The sequence below is a fragment of the Trichechus manatus genome, unplaced genomic scaffold, assembly GCF_000243295.1.
Source record: "Trichechus manatus latirostris isolate Lorelei unplaced genomic scaffold, TriManLat1.0 scaffold00004, whole genome shotgun sequence".
NCBI lineage: Eukaryota > Metazoa > Chordata > Mammalia > Sirenia > Trichechidae > Trichechus > Trichechus manatus.
The window spans coordinates 25,932,108-25,943,710 of NW_004443940.1; the positions used below are offsets into that span (position 1 = coordinate 25,932,108).

An 11,603-nucleotide genomic window follows, 5' to 3' on the forward strand; every position below is an offset into this window, starting at 1 on the left:
CTGATCTGAGGACAAATTTTTGAGTATGATTAAGACACTTGTAGTCTTTGTAAAAAGCAGATGTGCTTTAGAAATTAGAGAAACTTAAACTGCATCAACAAGCCCAAAAGCTGTTTGAAGTCTACTGCTGTGCCAGGAAGGAAAGAATTCTCCCCTGCTGGGTTAACCTAAAGTGGGCATTTTTCTGCAGAGAGAAGGGGCTTGCAATCAGCTCCTGAGCCATGCTTCCGCTCCCAAAATCCATATATTCTGCACAGGCTTTCATTTACGGATGGCTCATGATCCTAATGCCTAAAAAATACCGCAAGAGCATCTATTGTTCAATTAGACACGTTTACTTTTTACATATATGGGGAATTGATGTACCCATCCACTTAAAACCTAAAACCCAACTTGATAAAGGCATAAAAATCAATTAATGAAATGCAAATTGTTCTCTTTTCCATAACAGAAGCACATGTATCATTTACTTTTAGCAATAACACATTTAAAAAATGGAACGTGATTTGCGATGAGCATTGCTACTGTCACTTCCTGCCTCAAGGGCTCCCACAAAAAGCTGGGGACTTCCTTAGCCACCCCCACCCCAGTACCACTGTCTTTCTGGCTCCGTGAATAACGCATTCAGGAGACAGAGATGGAGTCCTCAAAACTACAACCAATAGCTCTGATGAGGTTGAGTGGAAACTTGACAAAATCGGAAAGAAAAGTTAGCATCCAAGGTAGTCCAACAAATTGAGATGGCAGGGAATGGTTAGTCCAGGTATGAGGGAGAGGTAAGCAACCTGGTAAAAATCACATCACCCCCCCAATCCTCCAAGCCAACAAATGGGCATCAGTGGACTCCACCGTCACCTTTGTTGGCTCCTCCAAGTCCTGCCGGTTTACCCTACATCCCTCCTTGCCCCTCGCTCCCCACCCTGATTTGGGCCTCTGCATCTTCAGTTGGGACCACTGTATGCCTCTTTCCTGGTCTTCCAACTTTTCTTCATCTCTAATTCCTCCTCAGCCCTGCAGAGAACCATGTGCTACCCCTGCTCAAAACCTGTAACTGCTCTTGATCACCCAGGCCAAGAAGCTGAACTCCTGAGTATGGCTCACAGAAGCTTCTGTAGTAAGTTATCCAACAACCTGCCCAACTTGATCTCCTACCTTCCTCCTTTGAATTTCACGTTCCAGAAACGCTATACCAGTCACCATTCTGATGCTTACCATGGTCTCCCAGGCCCCTAAACCTGTGCATAACACATCACCTGCCCGAGAGCAGGGACTGTGTCCACCCAGTTCACCCTGCGCCCACATGCAGCACTGAGACCGGCACTCAGCAGGCATGCTCAGTAAACATGGGTTAACGGATGACTGCTGCTTCCCCACCTGGAATGCTCCGCCACCCCTGCCTGGCAGTCCCCCAACCAGCCTTGATTCTGCGTTTGGAAACCACCTTTTGCACAGGGTCCTTCCCGCAGACTGAGGTGCTGTTCCTCTTCCACTCCCACCAGACTTAGCCCATGTCCTCATCTTCACAATCACAACACCACACACTTAGGAAAGCAGGAATTAATTTGTGGGATCACTTTCTCCTCCTTCCCAACTGAAAAAGCAACTCGAATGCAGGTCTATGCCTCTGCATATTTCCATCAGGCTCTCTAAAAGTTCTGATGTTTTGTTGTTGTGGTTGTTTGGAATCAATGACTTATTTTTTAAAATAAATCTCTCAAAAACTGAAGTGTAACCCCTATAGAAATAAGCGTATGGCTCAACGTTATTATGGCAAGAAGGACCCTACACCTATGACCGGCTCCAGAAGCAAAACATTCCCGACACACAGAGGCATCTCACGCCCTCCCTCACACTCTGCCCCCCTCCCCCAAATAATCCTAATCCTGACTCCTAATACCAAAGATGAGTTTTACCCGTTTTTAGGCTTTATATACATGAGAGCAAGCAGTATGTGCTCTTTTGTGTCTCAATTCCAAAGTCAGTGTTTAGCATGAATATGCCTATGAGAAGCCTGTCAATTTCACCCAGAGAATCCATCTCTCCTCCAGTGGCATCAGTTCAAACCAGGACAGAGGTTATTCTACAGTTAAGAAACGTGAAGGTGTTTCTTCCATCATCCTCTCTATGCTGGCTTAGAATCACAGAGCTAGACAGAGATCCTGGTGCTAATCACTGGCAGATTTCTAACTGGCCTCAGGTATATGGTCACATTGGATTCCCTGGGTGGTGCAAACAGCTGACACTCTCGGTTGCTAACTGAAAGGTTGGAGGTTCAAGTCCACCCAAAGGTACCTTGGAAGAAAGGCCTGGAGATCCACTTCTGAAAAATCAGCCGTCGAAAACTACAGAGCACAGTTCTACTCTGATACACGTGGGTCACCAAGAGTTGAAATCGGCTCAACAAGAACTTTTTTTTATAGTCACATTGGGACAAACGCTCGAGGAACAACCCTGGTGGCAGGCCACTTCTAGTTCCAGATGCCTATGAAGGCACTGGATAGCCATGGGTATATGAGTCTTTGAACAAGCCCTCCCAGGAAAGATTACTATTAGACCGTATCTTTTTAGGTAGCCCAGGACGGCACCTAAATTAACCACTGAGAAGAGGATGACCTTTGAGGCTTTAGGGGATTCCAGCTGGGATCATACAATGGTAACAGAAACTATTCTTTAGTAGCCTGAAGAAAAATCTTTGAAAAATCCCAGCTGGGTGCAGCTTCAGCAGCTTTGCCATCTCAGAAAGATTTATCCTGGAGCTTTTACAACACTTAACACACAGATTTTATAAGTGAAGTTCCAACATCAAGCCCAGACAACAGCACAGGAACCCCGACGGCTGAACAGAGCTGTGCAAAATGGGTCTGAGCCCTTCAAAGTATCAACTGGGTTCTGCCGACATAGTTCTTGACAGTCACTCCTTGTTATCCAAGGAAAAACTCTCTGTGACTATTCAGGATCATAAATTGAATATAAGAGGTGATCCAGTACACAAATGTTTTGCCCATGTGAAAATAAGAGCTTATATTGTTCTATTCAATTATAAATTATTAAAAGAAAAGAATGTTAAGATTATCCTTTCCTAACAGAGTGATCTTTTTGTCAAAGGTACTGTTTTCTTGAAGTTAGTCTAACAAAGTATTAGACGTGAGAAAATTAAATTTACTACCAAATCCATCCTGCTTTCTGATACTCAACAAATGAGTATCACAAACCAGGACAGAAAGCTATAGAGTTACAGACACTGGAAATCAGTGATGTACACAGAGACAACGCTGCGACTTATACATCACCCAGGGTTTGTTGGGGAGTACGGTGCTGCTTTATTCCAAACCAAGCATCTGCCAAGGAAATTTCACCATAGAATTTAGGAATTAGATGAGGTCTCACAGCAGTAAAAATTACAGACGTGGATGATGCCATGAGCAGGTATTAGGAGGTCAACATATGCAGTGTAGTTTTCAATGTTGATTTCACTCCTTCTAATACACAACAGAGATCATTTCTGCTGCCACACCATCGGTCTGAAAGCACACTGCAATTCTGAGAGCACACCAGTGACAGTCATTTAAACGGGAGGCCCTTGAACACTGTGGCTCTCATCTTTTTAGCAATGGAGACTAGCGGGAGGCAGAAGGGGCTCCAGAAAGTGTTCTCACCCTTCTGCTTGACAACGATGCCTTCATCTAGAAGCTTTTACTGCGAGTTAGGCTATGGGGAAATAAGTCTCTCCTGTTCTATTTGATCCTGCCCAACAGGGCAATGGAAAACTCATGCTGAGATAACAAGGTCCCTCTTCAACCAGCAAACGGCGGCTGCAGGTGAGCACGATAAACACATCAAAACAAACACGATATACTAAAAGTGGGGGGAATTTCTCCCGGACAGTGTGGGACACTGATCCTCAAGAGCCGTTAGACTATGAATACCACCCACTACTAATAGATACGGATGTTCAAAGCATAATATTACTTCTATGTTTAAAATACGTAATACTCGGTACAAATGTTTCCAAGCAGATGTGTGACGGAATTTAGACTGCAGACTGGAGAAGAGCTGTCATTCTAGAAAGATAAATCAGATTTACTCAGCCCAACCCTAGAGGGCATAATAAGAACCAATGGGAGGAAGCTAAAGAAACGCAAAACTGTGGATGCTATTTAAGGAAGAACTTTCTAACAATCTGTGTTCGCCAAAAATGGAACTGGCCGACTCTAAAAGCAGGAGTGTTCCAGCAGAGGCTGGGTGGCCATCTGTCAGGGACGGGCGCACGGGGGAGCTGGCTGAGTCTGTCTCATCTAATTCTGAGAGTCTGGGGCAAATGAACGCATTTAACTCATCACAGCTCAGGAAGAAATCTAAATGCACTGGATGAAAGATGTTAATCGTTTCAGTCTGAGGCTCTGCCTGTTTCCCTTCTGAAAACTGAAGGGAAAAAAAGGACAATTTAAGTTACTCAAGGGAGTTTCTAGATTATCCAGAGTGCTTGTCATGTCTTATTCTACTTCCGTCAATTTCTGGGAATCCCATGCTTACTAGAATCTTGAGAATACACATACACAAGTCAACAATGTTTAGTATCTCTACAAAAAAGTAGGTAAGAGGCTGAAATTGGAGACAATAAATAAAGTTAACCTCAGGGCAATCTTAAAGAATGTATCTGTTTGGGCTACCCTCACTTCTGTACCAGTTAACTGAGAGTTCAATGCATAGGCAATAGTGCTTCTTTCAAGTGACATACTTATGTGGGGCGGGGCGGGGGAGATAAAAAGGAGAAGACAGTTTGGTGAAAAAAGAACCAAAATGCCAGTGCAAAATGGAATTTCTACGTCAGGCTAAAAATCTATAATCACTGATAGTTTCATGTGATTCATACGCAGTCCTGTGTCTCCTATCTCTTGCCAAATCCTGGGAATAACCTAATCTACAGCACAAAAATACCACCCAATGAATAAAGGCTTTCAAGGACTTGAAGAGTTAACAGACTTTTCAAGTTTGCATAAAATGAAAGATTATGAACTCTGCCAACATCCACCACGTTCACTGTATACTTTTCTTTTTAGTTTTCCCACATGTTCCGCCCCCCCACCCCAAATGAAACAAATCCTCTTGTTAGAAACTGTTGTTTGGTGCTGTCAAGTCGATTCTGACTCATAGCGACCCCATGTGACAGAGGAGAACTGCCCCATAGGGTTTTCAAGGCTGCAAGCTTTACAGAAGTAGATTGCCAGGTCTTTCTCCCACAGAGCTGCCGGGTGGGATCGAACCACCAACCTTTCAATTAACAGCCAAGCATTTAACCACTGAGCCACCAGGGCTCCTGGATAAGAACAGGTACTACATTTGTCCTTAACCCAAGTAAATGTAACATGGGTGATAATACTGAAGTGCTATATACTTACTTCAACAGCAAACTCTTAAGTGATAATCGGCAGTCTCAGGTATACCAACCACCATCATACTCAGAGAATGAGGCAACAATACCTTTAACTTGAGGTAACTTTTCCTGTGTCCTCATACCAGGGTAACAAGGAAGGGAAAGAGGCTCACAGAAAGAAATCGTGGCAACAAGATGCCTGAATTAAGGTCCAGCAGTCTCCACTTCAGTGCCCTCAGACGGCCTGTGACGTCACACTGGTGCTGGCCCCTGATGCCACCTTAGCTAACACTGCCCGGGACTGTGGTATGAAAGGTCATTAATTTAAGAGGGGGAGGACATTCACCCGGCTTTTTGCTATCTCTTTTTCTATGCATAAAGGACAAGTGGAAAAGACTTTGTTAAGAGACAGAAAGCTATACATGACACACTTTAGACAGATTTGATGGAAAGATATGGGCAGGGCGGTAGACATTTTCTGAGATGGTCATTCCATTTCAGGATCCTCTTGAATTCGGAGGCATGGAGAGAGAAACATGTGCAGGGGCCCAAAACACACAGATGTGTCAACAGTCATGTGACTACAAACTCTAAAATCTCCAGGAAATGACAAACATGATATCCTCCAGCTTGATCTCTTAATTTTCAGAGATTTTTAAAAAAAAGCCAACTAGAAAGATGCCAAAGAACAAACTAAAAAGATGAACAACCTCCCCTGAACAAAGCACAAGGTCTTCCCTTTCCATAATGGGAAATATTTATGTTTATCATCTGGGTCCTAATGAACAGGACACTTACCCAGTGTGTCTTTAAGATTTTTCACAAGCGAGCCCTTCTTCAAGCTGTTCTTTCTTTCCACGTAATTGGACGGCACGTACCCCGTCTTGTTGGCCGCATTCCGCACCCGCCACCATGTTTTGGAGTCATCCAGCAGCCACAGGCGCTCGTTCTTCTTGATGTCAAGTTCCTGATCCTGTTGAGCGGTGTAATCCCACTTTGCTATAACAATCACTTCTTCTGTCATCTTTCATGGAGTCCTTCTGCCAGCAAAACATTTGGAGACACTCATCAGAGAACCGTTCAGACAATTCGTCCTTTGCATCAACTTGAAAAATCATGCATTTACAGCTTTTATTACAACTCTGCAACCAGTTTTCTCCTGGGTCTTGAAATATGCAACCTTAAAATGACCTTCTTTCAACACGCTTCAGTATTTTGTTTAGAAACAGCAAACTTCTATAACAAATCCTATGTTACTGCTAGCTATACATTGGGGATTCTGCATACTCTGCCAAGAACAAAAACAAATCTTCAACAAAAAATCTAAATAAAAATATAATTGCATGTGTTCATTCAATGAAATAACACCAGCTCCTTATAGCTGACATGTTTACATCCATTTCCTCAGGATATGTTGAATTTTATGAACATATTTAATAAACACAACACACCCAAACTGCTCCTGTAAATTAAAATAAATGTAGTACTAAATGCAATGTGGTATTCTAGACTGGATCCTTAAAACGGAAAAAGGAAATTGGTGTAAACACTGGTGAAATCCGAGAATGTCTGGAGTCTAGTTAATAGTGATGCACCAATGTTTATCTTTTGGCTTTGACATATGCACAAGTGTTATGTAAGATGTTCACAACAGGGGAAGCTGGGTAAAGGGTGTACAGGAATTCTCTGGAGTATCTTTGCAACTTTTCTGTAAATATAAAATTTTCCCCCAAATAAAAAGTTTATTAAAACTAATACAGTATATTATGTATCTCGTTAAATATTCAGCAAAAGCGTACATGAATAACTAAAATGAATATAACCTCGTTGTCGTCAAGTCAATGCCGACTCACTGCGACCCTATAGGACAGAGTAGAACTGCCCCATAGGGTTTCCAAGGAGCAGCTGGTGGATTTGAACTGCCAACCTTTTGCTTAGCAGCCGAGCTCTTAACCACTGCACCACCAAGGTTCCCAAAATGAATATACAGTTATCATCTATTTCAGCGACTTCATGCCTATTATGTAGAAGACAGGCCAGTATTCTTTCATCAGAAAAAGTCAATATTTAGTCCTTCAACTGACTAGATGTTTCCCTAAAACTAGGAAGAAAGGAATGACAGACTCTTAATTTAAAAATCCCTTCACCCCTGACAGGGTGGAGCTCTCATTATTTTACAGGGGTGACTTCAGGATTACAGACAGCACCTGTGTACAATAATTCCTTGGACGCCTAAGTACTATTTTTAAATAACATGACACTTTCTACTAGACACTGAAGAAATTTATACATAATACATGCTCTCCTCTAACACGGATTAACTTCCAAATTTACAGATAACAAACCTTTCGGGAAGAAGGAAATGTTTAATAAAACTTATGCATAATGTATAAAATATCCAAGAGGATATCGTTTACACAAAGCTCATTTCAAAAAGAAGCAATTTTGTTATCTTAAAAATCTCAAGTCCATAACCATGGATCTCTCTAACCTGACCTTTATGTGTTTAGAAAGTCATACAGGTGGTTCTTTTTTAAATAATAATGAGAGGGGCTAGAGTAAGAAGAATGCAGTTCAGAGACTATTCCATTTGAAAACCAGGTTTGTTTCTTCATTATACAATTTTCAAAAGTTTCTAATAAGAACAGTCCATTACTTAAGACCAATCATGACCTAACCAAACAAAAGTAGTTATTAATTTTCTACTACATGAACAGCGGAAACCCTGGTAGCGTAGTGGTTAAGAGCTATGGGCTGCTAACCAAAAGGTCAGCAGTTTGAATCCACCAGCCGCTCCGGGAAACCCTAAGGGGCAGTTCTACTCTGTCCTGTGGGCTCGCTATGAGTTGCAATCAACTTAACAGCATTTGGTTTATACGAACAGCAATCAAGTAAGGAGCTGGCTGGGCACGGTCTACTTCAGTGGTTCTCAACCCTGATTGCACATTACATCACATGGGGCACTTTAACTCTTCGGTGACCCAATTATTTTCTGCTTTGAATTTTTTTTGTGGATATGATGTGTTTTCATTAATGGAAACAGCTGAATCATTGAATATGTCTGAATTTTTGGTAGGTAGTATGCATTTTTTTTTTCTTACACCCTCCTACAAGCCTACCCTAAGTGTTTAGTGGTGCATATGAAATACAAATATCCCAGGGTCCCCACTGAGGTCTACTGGAACACATGTGTAACAAGCAAAAATTTTCAAAATTTCTATTTTCCTACCAAAAATTCAGACATCTCATACAATACCCCGTGAAAACAATCATTTGCAGCGCGTAGCTGTTTCTTTGGTTTCCAACAATATTAAAGGCATCCGTCTTGCAGCAGCACACACTATCAGTGGTACAGCGACCTCCCAATAAACCCCAGGAGCTGAAAAGCTCATGGTCGCTATATGTGCCGCTGGGCACGAAAGGGTTAAAGACGCACTTGCCTGGGCTCTACCACAGACCAATTACATCAACATCTCCAGGGTGAGGCCAAGGTATCAACAGTCTGTGAAAGCTCTCCAGGTGATTCTGACAGGCAGCCAGAGTTGAAAACCGCCAGTCCAGAGACAGGAGGTAGCACCTAGCTTGGGAAAGGCCTTGGGGCTCCGGAAGCTAATCACAATCTTACTGGGTGTCCTGGAGTCCATTCCAACTCACGGAGACCTCGTGTGACAGAGCAGAACTATCCCATAGGGCTTTCTTGGCTGTAATCTTTACAGAAGCAGGTCACCAGGGTCTTTCTCCTGGTGGGTCCCATCCTCCAACTTCTTGGTTAGTGGCCGAGTGTCTAACCATTGCACCACCAGGGCTCCTTAATCATGGTCTAAGCAGGCAAAAGCCAAACAAGACAGAACAAAGCCGCAAATCGCCGCCTCATGGATGCTATCCCTGGGTGGCAACCATAACACTGGATCTGTGGGCTGTAATGAAGGCGTAAACGTTCAGTTTAGGAAAGTAAACAAGCTTTGAGTGCCAAGTATATGACGGGTACTTCACACATGTCAACTCAATACATGTCAACTTCATCTCACCCACCCCTTTTGGGGAGGTCCTATAGGAGACTGGGAATCACAGAGATGGAGTGGCTTGTTTAACGACAGAGTCGGGATTTGCCGTCCGGTCACAAATGTATGCTCATTTGCCCATTTTGGGATGGGTGGGGATCTGCTCTGTGGTCTGTATTCTGATAGGTTTATTCCAACCTAAGGAGCCCTGGTGGCACAGTGGTTAAACGCTCAACTGCTAACTGAAAGGTCTGCAGTTTGAACCCAACAGCCGCTCCACAGGAGAAAGATGTGGCAGTCTGCTTCCGTAAAGACTGCAGCCTTGGAAACCCTATGGGGCACTTCTACTCTGTCCTATAGGGTTGCTATGAGTCAGAATCGACCGGAAGGCAATAGGTTTGGGTGTTTTGTTGTTGTTTATTCTAATCTAGAAAATCTCTGATTCCAAGACAGATGGGAATAAGAAGTTCTTAAGCGACTCAAAGGCAACTAACAACCACTAAAAATGTACCTAGAAGAATGGCTGTTCTTTGGCCACAGCAGTGGGTTTTAAATGTAACCTAATTGATTAACGACAGCTTCCCATCAATATAACCGATCCTGAAGGCCAGCCAACCACCAGCTGCCTCACTTCAGTGATGACACTTCAACAGTCTACCAATCAACGAGAGTCCAATGCAGTAACCACACACCCACAGTTAACCTTTCGTCTCACAGGTACCTCTAGGGACCAAGTACTTTTTCTGCCTCTGGGGTTTACTGGGAAGCTGCTGTCCCACTGACAGTGAGTGCTGCCACAAGACAGGGGCCTTTACGACTGTTTGAAACAGAAAAAATGGGTGTGTGCCACAAATGACTGTTTTTACAGGGTATTGTATGAGGTATCTGAATTTTTAGTAGGAAAAATAGAAATTCTGAAAATTTTTATTTGTTACACGTATGTACCCAGAGACCCTGGAGGGGACTCTGGGGTATAATTAGTGATACATCATATGTACCACTAAACACTTAGGGTAGGCTTGCGGGAGGAGGCAAGAAAAAAAAAATCCATACTTCCTACCAAAAATTCAGACACACTCAATGGTTCTGCATGAAAACACATGGTATCAACAAAAATTCAAATTAGAAAATAATTGTTTCACAAAAGAGTTAAAGGTCAACCAACCCCTGAACACTTCTACTTCTGCAAATCTACTAATACCTAAATGCACACAACCCAAACTCCTTCAAATGATTAGCTCTTTGCTCAGGAGACTCTTACTTTCAAAATGCCTCTCCCTTGATTAACAAGTAACACATTCAGCTTTCTGTTTCATATAGTGAGTTGTGGCAGTGGACACAGCACCTCACCTGTGTCTGCATTACCTCACATGCAAAACGAGCAGCCTAAATGAAATAATAAGTTCTCATCCAGCTTCCTCCTTTATGAAGCAGCCCGCCAGATGCAAGCCAGGGTCACTGTCCTCATTGACCACAAACCAAGTGGGAAAGAAAGAGTCGCATAAAAAGATAAATAGATGAGAGATGAAAGAAGGCAAGGGCTGATTAACTGCCAAGTAAATGGTGCAGACCACAACAGCCACAGGAGCCGAGAGAAAAGCACATTAACTGGGACTTGGGAAAGGGTCCAAAGGAAACGAATTTAGGTCTTAAAAGATGGGTAGGAAGTGAAGACACAAAGCAGTCGGAGGAGGGCAGCCAGGCCAGAAAGACATAAGCAAGAACCAGGCAGGAAGAACATGTTACTAAGCAAAAAAATGAAGAATGGTGCAAGAGAATAATTAAAAATAACAATAAAGAAAAACAGGATATATATTTGTGAATGTTTTTTCTTTTTTGAAGCCATCCCAATGTGAAGTACTTTGTTAGAAAACTCAAACTTAATTTTCTTCCAGCCAAGGTATATACCAAGGAATATACCATGGACTGCCAGAAGAATACACAAATCTGTCTTGAAGAAGTACAACCAGAATGCTCCTTAGAAGCAAGGATGGCCAAGACTTCGTCTCTCATATTTTGGATACGTTATCAGGAGGGACCAGTCCCTGGAGAAGGACATCATGCTTGAAAAGTAGACGGTCAGCATAAAAGAGGAAGTCCCTCAAGGAAATGGACTGACTCAAGCATAACAAGGATTGTGAGGACGGCACAGGACCTCACAATTGTATTGTACAGAGGGTCGCTATGAGTCAGAACCAACTCAATGGCACCTAATGACAACAACAGTC

The 11,603-nt window shown here is 42.8% G+C and overlaps 1 protein-coding gene across 3 annotated transcripts in view; it reads right to left on the reverse strand.

Moving 5' to 3' along the window:
* Positions 1–11,603, reverse strand: part of NCK2 (NCK adaptor protein 2) — a 183,692-nt gene that overhangs the window by 47,702 nt on the left and 124,387 nt on the right. For 2 of the 3 annotated variants that reach the window (XM_023733788.1, XM_004369300.2), the window contains one exon: positions 6,173–6,414. In XM_023733788.1, the coding sequence (XP_023589556.1) occupies positions 6,173–6,398 (226 nt within the window). In that variant the 5' untranslated portion in view covers positions 6,399–6,414. The remainder of the gene's footprint in view (positions 1–6,172; positions 6,415–11,603) is intronic. The other variant, XM_023733793.1, reaches the window with a different exon arrangement.